At 35.4% G+C, this 21,487-nt stretch overlaps 1 protein-coding gene across 3 annotated transcripts in view; it reads left to right on the forward strand.

The window, feature by feature from the left end:
* The first annotated feature begins 2,161 nt into the window (after nt 1-2,161).
* The window catches only part of LOC141908638 (prostaglandin E synthase 2-like), an 87,951-nt gene continuing 68,625 nt past the window's right edge, over nt 2,162-21,487 (forward strand). Inside the window, exons 1-2 of one of the 3 annotated variants that reach the window (XM_074798751.1) lie at nt 2,162-2,204; nt 16,827-17,185. In XM_074798751.1, the coding sequence (XP_074654852.1) occupies nt 16,910-17,185 (276 nt within the window). In that variant the 5' untranslated portion in view covers nt 2,162-2,204; nt 16,827-16,909. Of the gene's footprint in view, nt 2,249-16,826; nt 17,186-21,487 lie in introns of all 3 variants that reach the window. The other 2 variants (XM_074798750.1, XM_074798752.1) reach the window with 2 other exon arrangements.

Raw genomic sequence — 21,487 nt, forward strand, 5'->3', positions numbered from 1 at the left:
CTTCAAAATATTTCTCTTCTATTTTAGTTTTTACTTCATTATAACATTTATCTAATTTTTCATCTATATGTTGTTTCATCTATATATTGTTGAAATAATATGTTGTGAATGGGAATTTATATTATATATTGGTTTATCTTCAGATTTTATAAACTTAACTTTAACTGATATGCTAATTTTAGGGTATTCAATATTTTCACAATATTTTTCATATTTTCTAAATGTTTTTTTATTTTCTTCTAATGTTTTTCCTTTATGAAATTTAAACTCAATAGCAGCTGGACCAACATCACTTTTAAATGCTTCAGTTATCTCTACTTCTTTTTTATTATCTAATGAATTGATATAATTTCTAATATCTTCCATGTATGGTCTTTTACTGTTTAATTCATTTTTTATTCTTTTAATTGTCTTCTGTTTCTTATCATTATCTTTATCAAAATAATCTTCACCTATAATATCATCATTATTAATATTTCTAATATGACTTATAGATTTTAAATGTTCTTTATAATATCTTTTATCACTGAATGATTGATTACATGTATCACATTTATATATTTCTTTTTCATTCTTCAATTCATCTTATTTAGTTTCTAATTTATCATCTTTATATTCTAATTTCAATTTATTTTCTAAATGTGTTCTAGTTTTATTATGTCTTGCTTTTTGAGATTTATCTATATTAATTTTACATGTCGGACAGTAGTACTTATTTGCTTCCATTTTAATATCAAATTTTTTATTGAAATTGATTTTAGAAGTTATTCATATTCATATATATGAATATTATAAGAGTAATAGGGAATATGTTGTTTCATATCAAAGGTTGAAGGGGCGAGTGAGTAAAAAATGAAAAATAAATTCGAGCGTGCGAGAATTTATTTTTCATTTTTTATGAGCTCGACCCTTCGACCTTTGGTATGAAACAACATATTCCCTATTACTAACGATAAAGTCGCCATTTGTATAATACCCTAGTTCATTCACAGGTGGCGCTTAAGTAGGCCTACAGTACATCATAATACATAAGAGGGGCCATATGCAGTTGACACCAAAAGTGGTCTTGATTCTTAAGACCTGTATCAAGTTGTTTGATTGGCTAGAGAACTATGGTGTAAGACTGATCCCTATATTGCGATGAACAAAAAATGAAGTGAGATATATATGCCTACATAATTCCCAAGACTGCACAGAGTCAAACGAGTCGATTAAAACCCCGATAAATGAATGTTGGTGCACAAAATATATTTATTACAATAACGGCCGGATGAATACATAGTTCTGTTCAGGCCAGTACAGTATCATCATCAGAACCAGTGTTACGGTACGTCCGGAAACTATATTCTGAATTAGTGCATACTGCAGATGATCTTTGAAGACGCATAGGCGATTAGTGAAACCGATAATATGATGATATTAAAGTGAAACCTGACGTACCGGGTAGACGTTTTTAAGTTTTTTTCTTTAAATTCCCTTTGAGGCCAAATTGTTTGTGTTTGAGATCCTCATGTGGTTGTAGTCCTCAAAATCGATTAAGTCGGCAAACAATATTGGGCCCAATTTTGTTTTACACTTTGAGATTTTTTTTTCTAAAAACCTCTTAAAATCGGTGGCAGGCGCAAGCAAAAGACATGAATAAAATAATTTGAAACGATACCAAGAATTATAACAACATAATTTTATTGTAATATGATTTTTGAAAACGATTTGTACCAGTCGATTCCTCATACAAAAATAAATATAAAACGACGAGAGTTTCATAGACTTGGATACACTACGGTGCAAAAGTAAAGGAATACTCAAATCGACAGTTCACGACGTATTGCATGTAGCGTCGACCTGCCGACCCTGAAAAATACCAATTCTAATTCTATTTTCTTATATATTTCAGCAAAAATTCATATTTTCATTTTAGTTGTAACGGGTTCCGCATGAAACTTTTGTTTCCCTATCGTCTTGACTTTTAACCTGTTTAGCTTAATATGATTAAAAGCATTAGTATTTCTTAATTTATTTCTATAGAATACAGCGTAGTCTTCTATTGTATGATCGAAAACTAGTTTGAATCTGAACATCCCGATCACCTTGCCACCGTTTCAGCTCAATCTGTTGAATGGGTTTTCATTTTGCATTGATTCAAACGACTGGCCACTCAGGGCAGGTTCTGGAAAATCTGCAGAATGATTCATATGCAATTACAGGTAAACAGCCGATTTACTCACAGAGGCTCGTATCAGAGTTGTAGGTAATGTAAAAACGATAATCTGTTAATCAAATTTAATATGTAATAGATGAAATCTAAGTGACGGACGCTTCGTCACTGCAGCTTGATTTAATTTTTACGACTAAGATTAAGAAATCATAACGATTCGAAATCAACCTCGTTCACGTAGGCCTATAGTCAGTAACCTGACTGTGGTTTAGTTTCACGATCGGATATTTTCACAAACCACAGTCAGGAATGGGAAGGTCATTTTTGTATGAAATCTTCGTCAGCCAATTTGACTGACGAGTAATTTGCCTGGCATTTCATTGTCTCTTAAGATATCTGTCTCATTTTTGTTGTAATCGACGCACAACAGATTCGTAGTTTGTCTGATACCTATAACACCTCACCTGACGATCTTAATCCATGTGCAAATCGGCCGTAAAGTGAGAGTAAATTTCCGTCCAGTCAACAGCTGCCATTTTGAAAATTACTGGAGGTGCTGGCACCTGTAGACTGAGGCCAGGACAACAGCACAAACTAACAAAGCGAAACGACGAAATTTAAAAAAATTAAAAAATCAACACTTATTCACATTTTTCTTTTACCAGAAATTTATAATTTCATTATTTATTAAGGAAAACACGAAGACTTGAAATAAAAGTTGGAAAACCATCAAAAATAAAAATTGTCGTTTCGTCTTGGAAGTTTTATATAAATCCTTGTAGGTCCCCTTGTCTTATCATGCCACATGTACAATACAGAGAAATGGCGGCCAATGGCGAAATTTGTGGAGAAATTAATTAATTTCTCAAAATAATGTTGATTAATCACTCGAAACATACATAAAATTGGATTATTTCGAAAGGTACCTGTGTTAGTTTGTGAATTAAGCCATTAATTGTGGACTGAAGTGAATTGAAAGTATATTTTTGAAGTGTTACTTTTTTCAACCGTGTTTTGGTCCTTGTCATCCCTAACGTTGGTATAAGCCCATCCGATTATAAAAAGCTTACCACCAACGATTAGGTAACTAACTAGTAGGCCTATGGAGTGTAAGTAACAAAAACACTCAAAATAATGTCAGTGACTAAAACACCGAGAAAATTAATTTGTTGTCAATGAAACTGGAAAGAAACTCTTACTAAGTCTTAAAGTCTATCAATTTTATTTCGATGTTGAAATTGTTCTGTAGATTTGGGCCCCGAGCATTAAATTATTGAAGAAATTAAATCAATTCTTACTGTTAAGCTTGGAAAAATGAAAACTAATGCCATTTAGTTAAGTGGTGGGGGAAAGAAAGATGAAACTTCAACTTTAAGGTTCGATTAATTTCTGGTTATTAAAAATTTTGGCTTAAATTTTGATTAGGAAAATTATAATGAACCTGTTCATTTCATCTGTAGATCAAATGAAATTCAATTTTCTATGAAAATAACTTGACCAATTTCTTAACTAAACATAAAATGGTCTTTGGCTACCCGGGGTAGGTCGGTTTACCACTGCTTAAAAGATTACTATTTCGATTTGTATCAGGAATTTTTCAATGGTTTATAAACCATACTTTGTAATACCCGAAATGTAAAAACACCAACATTATGGTGAAACTTAATTCACAAACTAACACAGGTACCTTTCGAAATAATCCAATTTTATGTATGTTTCGAGCGATTAATCAACATTATTTTGATAAATTAATTAATTTCTCCACAAATTTCGCCATTGGCCGCCATTTCTGTGTATTGCATACATGTGGCATGATAGACAAGATGACCTACAAGGATTTATATATTACTTCCAAGACGAAACGACTTTTTTTATTTTTTAGATGGTTTTCCAACATATATTTCAAATCTTCGTGTTTTCCATAATAAATAATGAAATTATAAATTCTGGTAAAAGAAAAATGTGAATAAGTGTTGATTTCTTAATTTTTTCAACTTCGTTGTTTCGTTAGTTTGTGTTGTGGTCCTGGCCTCAGTCCACAGGTGCCAGCACCCTCCACACGTTTTCAAAATGGCCGCCGTCGAATCCACGGAAATTTACTCTCACTTGACGGCCGATTTGCACATGGATTAAGATTGTCGGGTGAGATTTTATGGGGATCAAACAAACTACGAATCTGTTGTGCGTTGATTACAACAAAAATTAGACGGATGTCTTAAGAGGCAATGAAATGCCAGGCAAATTACTCGTAAATCAAATTGACTCACGAAAATTTCATTGAAAAATGACCTTCCCATTCCTGACTGTGGTTTGTGAAAATATCCGATCGTGAAACTAAACCACAGTCAGATTACTGACTAGCTTCTAACGAAACTAATCCCGTCAACTTCCAATGAATAGTTCGTGAATTATAGGCCTATGTCTTTGAACGCGAAATTAGGGCCGAAATCGCCTGGACCGAAAATGATATGACGCCGGTTTTTGCCGATTTCGAAATTTAAAACGTTGAGTTCGACACGAAATCTTTCACCGATTTTGATGATCGAGGGCTTCAAATGCGCAAAACTTTCTATATTTTCTGGATATTGCGGTTGTTTCGTTAATCCATACGATCTTCCAGCTTTGCAAACACGAATTTTTCGATTTTACGTCAATACACGCACTCGATACGCGATCGCAAGATGTCGACCTTGAACTTGAACTAGCAACAGGTCCGCAGTGAATCTTAATTCGTAACAATTCAATCAAATAATGTTTAATCTTATTTAAGCTAGAATGAACACGATCAGGTTATAATAGATTCTGAATTTCACATAAATATACACAGAAAATAAATTGGAAATAAAATTCATTTCGGTTCAGCATTGCGCTAAGCATTGTGGGAGATGACAGTTGCCATTTTTATATATGAGGATTCCCCCACCCACTTAGACCTTTTCGCTAGTGTCTACACGGTACTTTTTTTCGGAATAAAATAATTAATTTGCTGAGGTGAACAGATGTGTAAATATTATATGTTTAAAATAAAAATAAAATTATTAGGCTATTATAATTATCATTCTCATAAGACAAATCAATCATGGATGTATAAACTAGTGTATCAAAAATCTAGTTTTAAGTTTTGCCCATGGTCTTATCTTGCCTAATAAAGCATAGAATGGTTGAGGGATATATTGGACTGCATATGATGTTGGTTAATTGAAGGTATTTAACATCTTCCATGCCTCCCAGCTAATTGGACTTTTGATGGGTAGTGATTGAATGAATTGGTGGCTGATGACGTTAAAACACTCAAAATCAATACAGCTGTATCTAGACTCATTTCAAAATACAACAAACATTTTCGAAACAATTTGGGATACATGTATGTATATATTTATTACATAGAATACAGGTATACAGAAAGAACAGAATTCAAATTCATTTGCCATCGGAAACCCGTACATTTATATTTAATTCTTTCTTGAATGAGATAAATTTTTCGGCGCAAATATACAAATGTATGCCAGCAGAAAAGCGATGATGTCATAATAGGGACTCCCATCGAACTTAGCACTATAGATAGCACCTGTAAAACTATCTAAGCTAAAAATGCCATTTCTGGCGATGTAGTTTAAAAAACTGTAACAGCTGAAAACAGCGGAAATGGCATTTTTTTAAAACATGCCAAAAATGTCAGAAAACACCGATTTCCGCTAAATTGGCAGAAGCAGTTTAAAACTGAGTAATCCATAAATGGCTGATTCTGCCGATATTGGTGGAAAACGCCGAAATTGGCAGAATAAGCCGTTTTTGGAAAGTGTTCCTGACTGGTACCTAGCCGTTGTTCCTCAAACAACGTCTAGGGCGTAAGTGCTCATATAAGGTTAATTTTCGTCCCTCATTTTGAGGGACGAGGCTTTGAGTGTCTATTTCACCCCTTATAACACCATCAACTTACCTCAAACTGACTTTTCTGTAATCAGATGGAAGTTAACTATTGTTTGCATGAAATTTGTAATCCTAAGTAGCTATTGACGATCGTAGTAGCTCAAAACTTTTGACTAGTCGCTTCAAAAAACAGTTGAAGTGAAGCAACATAACAAATATGGCGGCTTTTAGTGTTGCATGAGGGGATCTCATTTATCTACCAAAATTAACATTTAGAGTAATTTTAGAGAGACATATTGAATTTGCACATTTTATTAATTTAGTCCATATTGGAAAACCAGATTGTGGCAATCAATTCAAATCAAATCAATAGATTCTCCGATTCGCGATTTAAATCATCAAAAATATTATTATAAAACACGTTTTCAAAGTCAACAAGGTAACTTATTAATTTATTTTAGTACAAAGGGTTGATTTGACACTAAAATCAGTTGTTGCATTGCAATTAACTGGAGTTAACCTCTATATGATACTTAAGCATCAGACGTTGTCGGGAACCGTAACAACGACTGGTATTCCGACTAGGACCGAAAATGCTATGACGCCGGTTTTTGCCGATTTCGAAATTTGAAACGTTGAGTTCGACGCGAAATCCTTCACCGATTTTGATGATCGAGTGCTTCAAATGCGCAAAACATTCTATATTTTCTGGATATTCCAGTAATAATTCCAGTTTAGATACATTTTTTCGGAATATTTTTTGTAGTCTTCGTCCAGATCATGAGATAAATAGGACATAATTCATCTTATTAACATATGATTTTATTTGTATATTCCTTTTTCATATATGAGTCAAAATATGGTGTCCTAAAATTCCTGTTACGTCCGGGAAATGCCAAAATTACAAATTTAATCATGAACAAAATTGAATCCAACAGTATTATTCTGTAGTTAAGAGTATACCTAAGTATAAGTAAAATGGAAAAGATAGTTCATCAGTCCTAACAACCTTAATTATGTAATTAATGAAAATTCCTGGACGTAACTTGGGACACAAAATGTAAATCAAAAATTTGATTTATCGGCATGATGTTCTATTTTTTTTATAATTTTATCAATGTCACTGTAAAAATTAATAATCATAGACATCCCTTCACATGAAACTATGAAGTTGAAACATTATTTTCAGAGATTATCTCCAAAAATATTACTGGATGTAACAGGACGCGATAAGGATATTCCAAAGTGTTACATTTTTCAAATTTTCGCAGGTTTAGTTTGTGCAAACGAGTTAAATAAGTTAAATATCATTTAATAAGACTTTTGGGAGACATTTGGAACTCCCTAATTTTCCAGAGAATAGGATTGGCAAGAAATTTAAATGCAAGATGTAAGAATGTTGAAAAAATATTGCAGCCGGAATTAAATTAATTTTTTTTAGTTTAATTGCATTTTATTTATTTGTTTACTAACACTTTGTATTCAAGTTTATTGTTGTGAGTATCCGAGTTAACCTGTACTGATGAACATGTTGTATATGCTTTCCATTTTGCTTTAGCATGTACAGCAGGCCCACGGCTCGGTGATGCACCTTAACAACTAACCCAAGAAACATGGAACAATAAATATTATCATCAAATCTAATAAAAAATTAGGTATAATGAAATGAAACAGTCAAGGAAGATTTTGTTCCATCTCTCTTAATAAAGGGCCGAAACACAGAGGCTGGAATTGACAATTACGCTTTGAATATTTGTTGTTCACTTCCTTAGTTACGTCAGCCAACTGGTTTGTGCTCCATCGTGACAAAACACGTTCACCCATGAAACATACTTCGGGAGGCGGCATACGAATGACTTTCTTCACAGACACCCAAGATTGGTCAGGATTTCTGGCCATATGAACGATCTTGAATCTAAAAAATATCAATGATTGTGCTTATAATAAAGCAACCTTGGATGATTCCTAGTCCAATACTATGACTTGGACCCAGGTTTAGTTTGCCTACAATAACATGTCAGACACTGAGTTAAAGATAAAAATCTGACTGTTCGAAAGATAATGTGCAACTGTACCTGTGGCTTGACGCATAAAATCGACTTCGATTTCGCTCGTGTCAATGGAAAGTACTTTTGCGGCATACCACTTTGACTTGCCACATTTGATTGCCACATAGTCTCCTATACAAATGGCCTGAAAAACAACAAGTTTGCTTCTTTATGACAGTTTTGATTGGAAACATACTTCGTACATTGAATGCAATCATAGGTTAGATTTGCATGCATAATGATGCCGGTATTCAAATGTCGGCATAATATGTCTCACAAACTCTTATGGATTAGAAGTTTGAATCCCCTTTATTGCATGATATTATTACGACCATCAAAGATTCAAATTCATTATTGCCTACCCCTCTATCATTTTCAACGAATCGCTCTCTTTCAGGTAATGTGTTGGCATACAAACTTCCATCCCTAAATATACTGGTATCTAAACAGATGTTCTCATTCCTGCAATAAAAATCGAGATTTAAATAAATGGAGTTGGCGTTGCACAGTTGAAACATACAATCATTTCATAAGAAAACTTAGCCACTATGCAATACTGGATGACAGTTCACTTACTTCTTGGATGTTGGTGATGATGTATTATCCAAGTTGATCTCATCTAGAGTGCTATCATTCTCCAGTGCCACTGTACTGTCAAGGAAGTTACCAAGTTCTTCAGTAGTATCTAAACTGCCACCTAGTTGCTGCGTGCTATCAAAACTCAGATTTTCACCGCTAGAAATAAAATGTTTTTAAGTCAAATACAAATAGATACCCGGGACCAAGTTCCACAGTTCTGAGTTGAATTTAGCTTAGGGACTTAAACATGGAAATGGGGTTGATTCTAACTCCAACTCACACCTGTGGAACTGGAATCTGGACTACACTTTTCAACTTACATTTCATCCAGGAACTCAAGGCAGTCACTTGCCAACAGGTTACTGATATCACCACTTCCACTCATATCTATGACCTCGACTGTATCTTGCATTTTGTGAGTTTTAACCAAAACTGTGAAATGGTTTGGTTTCCAATTATTCGTAATCGCGCTTTTGCTGGTGTGTGTCCACATAATATACGCTGGTGGCTTATTTTCAGTGTCAGGTATCCTTGGGTATATAATTTTGTGAAAGTCTTCACGCATGACCGAATCATCATATTTCACCTTCGGGTAAACTGAAACAACGGAACGTTTCAACACAGTTGCGAGCGCAGCCAAATGCCAGAGACTGCACCAAGTACCAGGAGAAACTGTCTCAACACACTCTTCTTGCAACCATTTTTTTAGATCACTTCGCTTTAATTTCTTCATGGTTGTTTCACACTTATCTACATAGAAGTCAAGATTCAATACAAGCTCACGAATAATGTGTGATCGAATATCATCGTGGTAATCCTGATTTCCGTACAAAACTAACGACCCACATCGTGGGAGACAGTTTCCATCCCCATAAATTCGTACCGGATAGAGTAATTGACCTTCTTCCCCTGGAATGTCATCCGGTTTCAGCTTTAAACTTATTTTGTCAACTTCCAGTTTATGAGTTGCAATGTATACAGGTGTAGTATAATCTGGTACTTCCTTGATGCGGATTTTTGTCATCTTGTTTTTCAGAGAGGAGAAGGGTTTACACTTCGTCACTTCTACGCCGGTTTCCTTGGATCTTTTCTTTGAATTAGTTCCAAATGATTTATATGTTTTGTGTTCCTTCCAACTTTCGTCAACATACTTGATGTTTTCACAGATCTTCTCTGCTCCAGAGGTACGGCAGTATGAGCAGGTCAAGTTTTTTGTTGCCACATTTCTACAACCTAATGACCGAACTGCATGAAGTTTTCTAGTGCCCTTTACAGTTTGGGGGTCTTGCAATTTCTCTGGTCTTGGAATATTTTTCACATAGAAAAATACACGCTTGCGGTGTTCACAGTTTTTCGATACACCAGAGTCATTTGTCAAGTTTTCTTTACCAAATTTGTACAATCCTTCCGCATCGCGAATGATACCATTTCTACTTTTCACAAAACGATCAACTGCATTTTTAATGACACCGCCTGCAGAGTCACAAAGACTTTTTCCGTGCCGTGAGCCAAAAAAGCATCTATCTAGTGTGTAATCTTTCACATCTGACATTAAGTAGAATAGGTTTTTCCCTTTATATTGATTCGCACATCCATCTGAAAAATGGACTTCGTGTTCTATTTTAACACCACGTGTTTTTAGATGATCATGTACCTTTCTTGTAAACCAATCAACGGCATATTCATCATGTTTCAAGTCATCTGATACAAAGAAAATATTTTCTTCTACAAAATCTTGGCAGTTTGGACACCTATAGACAGCAACAGTTGGATGCAGCGTTGCCTGTTTATATTGGTAATACACTGATTGTATTTCATCTTGGTATGTTGTCCTATAGTTTTGGCTGAAATCCTGCACAGTCAACACCCATCCTGGTGGTAGGTTTTCTTTCAACAATTTATACTGATCGTTTTGCCATCTGGCATTGAACAGATGTTCAGCGAATGGTACCAATTCCACCAACAATTCTTCAATGCACTCATTCAATGATCCATTTTTCTCCATCAAAACCTTCACCTTCTTATCTTTATCATCCTTGGTTTTTTCATTACCATCCACCCATTTTTTCCATTGAAGGGGCAGCTTTCCATCCAGTTTTCTTTCATTCAAGATACTTCTTGTAAGCTTAGGACCGCACTTGTTACAGGTCCGCTTAATGCATGCAGGTTCATGATATGCCGAGGTCCTTATTTTAGGACACATACTGGTATTGACCAATTGAAACTTGTTACCAACATCAGCTGTTTTTACTCCTTTTCTGTGAGCTAAATTATTGATGGCATCTAATTTGAACTCAATGTTGATGCAGTATTCACACAAACAGCGATTATATTTGTTCCTATCCATAGTCAGGCATTCTTTAGGACGAAGCTTCGCGAATGTTGACAATCCTACTTTAAAATCCCCGAATTCTGAATGGATCATCTTAATCGGGGCACTCAGAACACATTTCTGAATACCATTTCGGGAGACGGTTTTCTTAGTTGGCAAAATCGTCGATTTTTCTAAGTAGTACTTTCTGATCAAATTTCGTTTTTCTTCGGACAATTTGTCACATCGATAAGGTTTCTCTTCTAATAGTGAGGCATACTTCCAGTGCTGATATGATATGTCAAGTTTGGCTCTAGCTGCGCAACTGTTTTTATACTTTCCACACACAAGTGTTACTAATGTTCTGTATTTGCTGTACTTCTTTGATACCTTATGTGCTCTTAAATTTTTCTTGATATTATTGACAATTTCTTTTTCAGTGTCAACTGTGGAACTTGATTCAGACTTAACAGGTTCTTTTTTCGATTCATTTTGTGTTTTCTTCAATTGGTTATTCATTCTTCTTTTTTCGAGTTCACGTCGTTTCGATTGTGGAGTTTGTTTCTCTCGAAGTCTTTTTTTGGACTCCCGCCAAGATTTTCTCAAATTCTCACGAGCCATTCTTGTTGTAACTGGCCGCCCATTATTTTCTTTCAATCTTTGCCGATAATCTTGCATTCTTAATTTGCTCTTTTCTGCGAGCTCTTTTTTTTTCTCACTGGAAATTTGTTGGCGGTAATGGCGTTTACGTTCGGCATCTTTTCGTAAAAATTCTTTATAAGCCTCCTTATCTTCTTTTCGTCTTTCTTTCTCTAAGAGGTAGTACATCTGTCTCTTCTCTTGACGGCTCTTCGGTCTTTCAGGGCTGAATTGACGAACTCTTAATTTATATCGTACGGATCTCTTATTTTCTCTGAAAAAGTTAAGACACATTGAGTCAATGAGATGAAAAGAGATATGGTTCCATTGCAGCGGATATTATATCCTAGTTGTCTACCAAGTTTGGAAAAAATCGGCCATCAATTGCGGCCTCTAGGCCGTTAATGTCCATTTTCATATCGGCCCCCGTGGTGGCCATAATTTGAATCGAAGCAACCCAATTTTAAATAGGGTTCTGCCCCATGTGATACCCTAGTTGTCTACCAAGTTTGAAAAAAATCGGCCATGAATTGCGGCCTCTAGGCCGTTAACGTCCATTTTCATATCGGCCCCCTGGTGGCCATAATTTGAATCGAATCGACCCAATTTTAAATAGGGTTCTGCCCCATGTGATACCCTAGTTGTCTACCAAGTTTGAAAAAAATGGTCAACAATTGCGGCCTCTAGGCCGTTAACGTCCATTTTCATATCGGCCCCAATGGTGGCCATAATTTGAATCGAAGCGACCCAATTTTAAATAGGGTTCTGCCCCATGTGATACCCTAGTTGTCTACCAAGTTTGAAAAAAACTGGCCATCAATTGCGGCCTCTAGGCCGTTAACGTCCATTTTCATGTCGGCCCCCCTGGTGGCCATAATTTGAATCGAATCGACCCAATTTTAAATAGGGTTCTGCCCCAGGTGATACCCTAGTTGTCTACCAAGTTTGAAAAAAATCGGCCATCAATTGCGGCCTCTAGGCCGTTAACATCACTTGCTTCTATACCGCAAATCAGTAAACATTTGGTTCGTTACAGATTATTCTTTATAAGTTCAGGATGCACGAAGACACAAAAATTTAGCGTCTTTGTTACATCCTTGCTATTGTTGCCATAAAATCACCCAAAAAAATATCTAGGTCTGTTGTGACGAGTATAATGCCATGCAGATTCTCATTTATGGTCTAAATCAAAGGTCTAAATAGCATTCTCTGGGCGAATCTTATAGTTTCCAACAAGGACGTAACAGTGACTCTAAATTTTGAAAAGGAATTTCTTCATTATTAGTGTCTTTGTTACATCCAATGCATTGAGAATTAGGCCTAGGCAATGCAAATATGGAAATATGTTCCAAATTGAAATTGAGCAACTCATTAGTGATTTTCTTCAAATCAAAGGCAGTAACCTGTAAAAATACCTTCCAGTTGTTAGCAGAAGTTATTTTTACAACTGGACGTAAATAGGACACGACCCGAAATAACAGTAAAAGCAGCGCCGTCTCATTTCAAGCGCTTGTTGCTGACGCTAGTTGACGTGAAATAACTCAATTTATTTGCCCCCTGCTACTTTATGAGAGAAAGTTTCATGGTACGAGTCATTTCTAGGTATGCAGGCAATAATAAATACTCATTTCAATACTAAACGAACCATACATACAATTTGTCAAGGACGTAACTAAAGTTTTTTTTATACGTACTTTCCATCGACCGCGACATCGTCTGCCATCTTGAAACAAACTCAGTTTGGGGTGGCGCTACTGTACGGATACATTGTAGAGGCTAATCTTGCGCGGTGTAAGGTATCGTCTGCCGGCTTATAGCTCCATACGTAAACAACTTTTTTATTTCGGAACGCACGTTTTTTGACACCAAAATAATTCTTCAACGATTTATATGCAGAATAAAGAAAGATCCTCTGAACAATGCAAATATTATCTACGATTGATGATTCTGGAAGGTCAAGCTTATTTTAGCGGCAAAATTTTAAGTACTATCCGGAATCGTTCTTATTTATAGGAATTTTCCTGGACGTAACAAATAGGACTCCATATGTTACGTCCGGATCAAATTTGTTTCGCCATCAATTCCACATTTTATTATTTTAACAATTGTACTACATACGTCTTAATAAAAAGCAAAAGTTATAGCAATTTTCAATGGAGTAAAGATATCAGTCTTGTGTGCAACCCAAAGTATGAAAAAATATCGATGATTTTATCTGCTAAAAAAAGACACCAAAAATTTTTGAAATGAAATTAGGACAAACTACTTTTAAAAAGTGTTCATTTAATTGTATTCAGTAGTCATCACTTCAAATTCTTGCTGTTGTATGGCCATTCCTCGCACCTTCTCTTGAGATATTTTACAAGAGTGATCCTACAATATAAATGGGTTGAATTTAGAATTGTTCAGGACGTAATGAAATTTTAGGACATCATATTTTGACTCATATCCTTAAAAAACAAATTATGCCTAAAAGACAAATTTATTTTTTGTCTTTCTTTTCTATAAAATCAAAGAGTTACGAATGCACCAGAATGTTTTATAATTGCAAATGGTAAAAAAACCTTAAAATTCTATATTAGGACTGGCAGTATATTAGTATTAATGGATTTAATCTATGATGATGTTATATAAATCAATAGTTTTCCGATTGGATATTGATATTTTGTTAAGCGTAATATAATTAAGGGGATTCTTAGCAACTCAAAAATTTTGATTTTGTATTCACAGAACTGTATTCAAAGCATAGAGAGTTCTGTATACAAAGCATATAGGCCTAGGGTTTAACAGTTATTTTAAACCTGTCACGTATCACTGCAAATCTTTAACAGATGCTGCTATTTTGAACAGAAAATTACCATGCCATCTCAAAATGGTCACTTTTCAATTGTTGACTTTTAGAAACGATGTGTTTTGAGAGTAGCTGTTATAGGAGGAGTTACTATCACAAAGTCACTGTTTACAGGCGGGTGGTTTTACAGTCACCTCTACTGCTAGTGTGCACTATCGAAACCAGATGTTTTATAATGGTCACTTTTCAATAGTAGACTCTTCGAAACAGCCACTATAGAAAACCAACCGAATTGAAAGGAATACAATTTCAGAGTGACTGTTTGGAAATGTACACTACTGGAAAAGTAGCTGATATCGTTAATTGCTTATTGTTCTCAAGTGGCTAAGTAAAAGTAGACATATGGGCTCAAAAGTGCGATAGATATGTTCTTGGATTCAGCCTTTCATCTATGCTTTATTGAATGATATTAACTTTCACCCAGGGGATGACTCAATTCATTTAAATCAATTTTCAACTGAGTTGCAGGGTTATAGTTAATACCAGTCTATAAATCCCCACTAATAAGAGGTTTTTAATATTCCAAAAAAGTGGCAGATATTCTGTCTTAAACCTCAGCTCCAAAATATTTTTAGGCCAGCCGTAGGCTGAGCCTATTACTATACAAATGGAGCGAATTTAAATGACATGGTTCCCAGAGTAAAGGCTCTTTGACCGTGCAACTGAGCAACTTTTCATGCAAATCATTCACTAGTGCATTATCCATGTTTTATAATTGCAAATGGTAAAAAAACCTTAAAATTCTATATTAGGACTGGCAGTATATTAGTATTAATGGATTTAATCTATGATGATGTTATATAAATCAATAGTTTTCCGATTGGATATTGATATTTTGTTAAGCGTAATATAATTAAGGGGATTCTTAGCAACTCAAAAATTTTGATTTTGTATTCACAGAACTGTATTCAAAGCATAGAGAGTTCTGTATACAAAGCATATAGGCCTAGGGTTTAACAGTTATTTTAAACCTGTCACGTATCACTGCAAATCTTTAACAGATGCTGCTATTTTGAACAGAAAATTACCATGCCATCTCAAAATGGTCACTTTTCAATTGTTGACTTTTAGAAACGATGTGTTTTGAGAGTAGCTGTTATAGGAGGAGTTACTATCACAAAGTCACTGTTTACAGGCGGGTGGTTTTACAGTCACCTCTACTGCTAGTGTGCACTATCGAAACCAGATGTTTTATAATGGTCACTTTTCAATAGTAGACTCTTCGAAACAGCCACTATAGAAAACCAACCGAATTGAAAGGAATACAATTTCAGAGTGACTGTTTGGAAATGTACACTACTGGAAAAGTAGCTGATATCGTTAATTGCTTATTGTTCTCAAGTGGCTAAGTAAAAGTAGACATATGGGCTCAAAAGTGCGATAGATATGTTCTTGGATTCAGCCTTTCATCTATGCTTTATTGAATGATATTAACTTTCACCCAGGGGATGACTCAATTCATTTAAATCAATTTTCAACTGAGTTGCAGGGTTATAGTTAATACCAGTCTATAAATCCCCACTAATAAGAGGTTTTTAATATTCCAAAAAAGTGGCAGATATTCTGTCTTAAACCTCAGCTCCAAAATATTTTTAGGCCAGCCGTAGGCTGAGCCTATTACTATACAAATGGAGCGAATTTAAATGACATGGTTCCCAGAGTAAAGGCTCTTTGACCGTGCAACTGAGCAACTTTTCATGCAAATCATTCACTAGTGCATTATCCATTCTCAAGCACCTATGAAGCTGAATTTTGAAAGAGGGCCTCCAAAAAATCCAATTCAATTTTTTTTTATTGGGCAAATTTCAGAAAATTCTATTCTATTCCGCATTCAAATCAATAAGACGAAGGGAAAAGATTTATCTGTGGTATTTGTTCCTGCCAGCTCGAGTCGCTGTCCATGACTGTGCTACTTATGAAAACACGATTGAATTGTGTAAATTATTAGCCTGGGATTGACTAGTCTATGAGCTGGGAGTGTAGGGCAATTTTAACCCACAGAATGCATAATTTGCCATTTTATGCAAAGCTGACAGGCTGGCCATAGTGTCCCTTGGGGCTCTTGTTAGTAGTAACCATAACTGACCATGTTTGCTACTGTTTCTTCCCAGTCACTACTATGAGTCACTACTATCTCATTGGCAATAGAGCTGTCACATAGATATTGTTCACAATTCAGCAATGAGCATAGAGAATGAATTTTGAATGAGTTGGAATGGCTATAATGGATCAGCAGAAACTATAACATATTTTCTAGTCAGCAGTGAATGTGTTAACACATGTTTTTGGGTTTAGATACTGGGTCAGTGCTTTCGTTTTGGATTCTTAGCTTTTTAGCCTGTTTAATTAATGAGCCCTTTAATCTCATTTTAGGTAACCAGTTTGATCGTGTTGTTCTAGTAATTAGACTATCCTTATAACGTGGATAATTTTGCTGCTTAAGGCTGAGGACGGGTATGATATCTAAAAGGATTTTTGCTTCATTGCCATTTTTAAGAAATCCTTCAAATTGGAAGGTATTTGGTTTGAATTCACAAATCAAAAGGAATGTATCGCAATCTAAAATTCCGAAAATATCCATAAATTCAAAAGTATCCAGAATTTGCGCAATGATGGGTGGAGGGCTTGCCCTCGGTTATGGAGTTGTCTACTGTTCTAAGAAAGTAATTCAGAGCAAATCAACATTGTTAGCAGATTCAATTGAGAGACCAAAATTCAAGATTTCACGTGAGGTAAATTCATACTTTTAATAACTGTCTTAACCTGGGATCGCAATTGACTTTGTTTGCCTATTTTTAGCCTACAGCAGGCTATTGCGTTCATTTCCCTTGGTCCGTCCTTTTGTCTGTAGACGGAATCCAGTTATTTTGGTAAGTTTTGAAGACGCTAACCAATACATATTTTGTTACCACAATCAATTGCAAAGTTGTAGCTCATGACATTGTCTATGATTCTGGTTAGTTTTAAGGAAATATGTTATTCTATATGGTCACCAGGGGGGGTTGAATAGTAGAATAACCTAGTATTTCCTTATTATATTGGTACCTAGGCATATATTGTTACCATGATTGCAATGTTGTAGTTCATGACATGTTCTATGATTGTGGGGAGTTTCAAGGATATTGGGTTTTGAATATGGTCACCAGGGGGCGGTGAATAGTAGAATAACTTAGTATTTCCATATTTAATTCGTAACAAGGCATATTTTGTTATCATCATCAATTACAAAATCGTAGCTGCTGACATGTACTTTGATTGTGGTGAGTTTCAAGGTCATTGGTATTTGTATATGGTCACCGGGGGGCGTTGAATATTTAAATCTTTAGATTGTTGAGCATTTGAAACCACTTCCCAAGTGGGCATAGTGTCCCTGGACCCCTAGTTACACATATTTCAAGTTTTCGAGGGAAATTTTGAAGACTCTTTGATCTTTCATATGTATTTTTGTTCCCATGGGCCCATCAGCGTAAGGAAAATCGGGTCGATCAGACACAAGCTGGCCATCCTGTGACCTTTTCAGGGGAGGCTCTAGGGGGTGAATGGTGGCTAGCCACCCCCTCAAATGCCTTTGACATTGGCACTCTAGGTCATGCTTGACTTGGATGATCAGGTATCAAATTCCCCCTCGTAAAAGCACGCCAGTTTTTCATGATAAAGCATGTTAAAGCGGGGGTTTAGAAATCTTTTCACATCGACTTATGTAGCGTTTCTTGTAACTCCCACCATTTTGTTGAATTAGAAGATGAAATATGAATGTTACCCAGCCATTCCACTAGGCCGTGTATCCGGTAAACGGTCATTTTCCTGATCAAAATTATCTGACTTTTTTCCCAATGTGTCAAAAAATTCCCAAAACCAGTACCACGACAAATTGTAAAATATGATGACATATGTTTGAGAAATGACCAGCTAAGCTTCCCCAAATTATCTCATTAAAATTATCAACACCTTATCCTGGCCACGGCTCAGCAGGTTGTCATAATTTTCACTGAAACCATCGCTCAAATGCTGTAAAATTCTACCATTTTTGTGGTCGGGTTGTGAAGCAACGCCAAGATAGCCTTGTAACTTGCTCAGTCAGTCTGAAATTTGTTGCGCTTTCCTGAGTTTGTTAAAAGAAAGAATGAATTTATTTCTGAAAAAAGAAATTGAAGGAATTCTGTAAAAAAAATTATAATGTTCCCACCTGATGTCATATCGGGATATCTCTTGACTTTTGCACACCGATATGGCTGTGGTGACTGGCCTTTCTAAAAAAAGAATTCTTACTATTTGTGATATTCCGCTACTTGTTAAATTGTATATCGTAGGCCTTAAAAAGATTTTGTTGAAATTTAAATTAACAATGTATATTTGGTTATAATATGAGGCCTGCGCGGCAAGGACAAAAAATCAGCACTTCTCATGCGCGTAAGCAGCTAAGATTTGTGTGTTCCGAAAACCGGTTCATCATGTTTCACGTGACTAATACAGTTTCCGATCCTCACTTCAAAAGTTAAGAACTAAATGAAATTGATTGTTATCATCCGATTTACTCTAATTAAGATTCAGAGAAAGATGAGACAAATTAATAAGCATCTTGTACTGTGCAGAAAATTCCATGTTAATGCGCAGCGTAGTTTGCAATATTTACTGCGGAGCTGTGATGATAGCGCCATCGTTTTAGTAACACGTTAAGCTCCCCAAAATCAATGAAGCAGTTGGGCAATTCCAGATGAGAAACTCAATTTCAGTAAATCATTAAATTTCACGAAATGCTTCTGAATTGTGATTTTCAAGCAGAAAACATCATAGGCTTTCAGAATTTTAGCACATTAAAGCAGATTATAAGGCATTTCATTATTTGTTTCAACATGGCAAGATGGGGTATTTCATGGGAAATTTCATACGACTAATAGCTGACTAATTTGAGCTTGGTTTACTTGTCAAAACAATCACTCTATATAGAGTTTTCCAAATAATAATTTCTGTAATATAATCACTGGATGTATTTATTTCAATATTCCATTCTCACAAATTAAGTCACCGTTAATGGAGAATAAAAAATCCCTATGCCACAATACTGAGTTCTCCCGAAATTCCGTTAACATAAAAACATGGTTTTCTTTCACTGCGAGGCAAGTAATCACCAGATTTTTAGGAAAACTAGATTTTTCTTTATTCATACTTATAGGCTACTAAGAACAATGTGTACTTTTAAAGAAAATGCTCTAGTTAGCTTCAGTTTTTCAATAAGATGGTAACGGAATTATGAAAGTAGTCTGGTAACGGAATTACAAATATACATTCTTTTCAGAAATATGAATTTCTTTGCAAATTATTAAATCTATGTAACCAGCTGGTTGTTGTATCGGCAGGCTGGCTGGGGAACTAGCATCTACACCAGCGGTACAGGATTCCATCCATCAGGAACAACACGGCAGTTAAACCTTATATGTACAATCTTTATTGCATCCCGGAATGAGAATGATAATCATAACTTTACATAGTCTTTATATACAGAATCATGAATATAATTTGAGAACTAGGTGTCAGACAATTTGTAGATATCAGTACTCACAAACTAACACCTAGTGACATGTTTGAGAGACATAAATTAATTAATGATGAGCACTGACTAGAGCTGAATACCCTGAATACATATTGAGTAGTCTGACATGTTGATTACCGTATTTTCCGGTGTACAAGTCGACCCGGTGTATAAGTCGAGGTCAAATTTTCAGTTTAAAAAGTTGTGCTAGGGCTATAGTCGGTGTATAAGTCGAGTCGCTTCTTCATGTGTTTACATATGTCACATTGAAAACAGTGCCGATGTCATTCTCATAGTAGTTGAGAGTCTTTACCACTGTTTGTATTATTAGATCATTGGGATCTGTTGTTTCTGATATTAAATAACCGGATTAGTGCTCATTGTTTGTATCCACTGTTGGATGTATAGTGTATACGTTGAATGCCGCGCGCCTGTAGTCTAGTATTAGACTGACTGTGTATTGATTACTGGCACGCTGCCACAGCATCGCGGCTTATTTAATCACTGTACAATGAATATACAAGGTTTTCTTTCTCTTTGATTTTTAACATTAGTTTATTTTGAAACATTTCCAAACTATAAAAAACTATTTTTATCAACATCCTAAATTCTAATTGGTATATGAGTGTAGCCTAACATAAATTAATATTCCATTTCATCATGGCGACCTTGAACATCGTCAGTTTAAAACGATATCGAAAGTGTAGCCGGTGTATAAGTCGACCTATGATTTTTTGTCTCGACTTATACACCGGAAAATACGGTACGATAAAGCACTAATTGATACTATATTCATAAGTTATATTACATTATAAATACTATTATTATTAAGCATTTCATTAAGTAAGAGATACGAAATATTATGAACCATTCGATATGAAATTGTAGATATGAAATATGTGACTTATGTCAGGGTGACATATGCCCCCTTGTCCAATTAAATTTGGTCCTCCAAATTTGCGGAAAACGTAGATGCTGAAAGCTATCAAAACTCCTTCCACTGTGAAAAACGTGTAAAATTGAGTTCCACCGTGCAAAAATGTGCAAACGCTGTGTAGTAACGGCCGGATTCTCAGTCATTCACGAAAGAGTCACATGTTGTCGTTATATACGGACGATGCGACGATACGTTAACTGTGATTTTGAATGATCTGCAGAGGATCCCCGAATTCTGATTGATTCTGCGACGAACAAAACTAGCGATGTGTTGTGTAGTTACAGCGTCCCGACGATCAGTTGGTGATAGCAAGTAGTACGCATTTCTCTGTTTCGAAGATCTTTCGAATACTGACTGGAAATAGCTTTGTGACGGAATTTTGTGATACAATTATAGTAACGTGCAACTTCTGACATCAGAGCAGCGTTCAGGCAATGACACAACACAAATACAGTTACCCTTGTCAACCAAAAGAAAAAAACTGATCATCATCCAAAAAGTGGTCAGGTGTAACTGAGATTATATATTTGTCCACATAAAAATTTAACCAATTATTCTTCACTTATC

Source organism: Tubulanus polymorphus, chromosome 7 (genome assembly GCF_964204645.1).
Source record: "Tubulanus polymorphus chromosome 7, tnTubPoly1.2, whole genome shotgun sequence".
In the NCBI taxonomy this organism is placed as follows: Eukaryota; Metazoa; Nemertea; class Palaeonemertea; order Tubulaniformes; family Tubulanidae; genus Tubulanus; species Tubulanus polymorphus.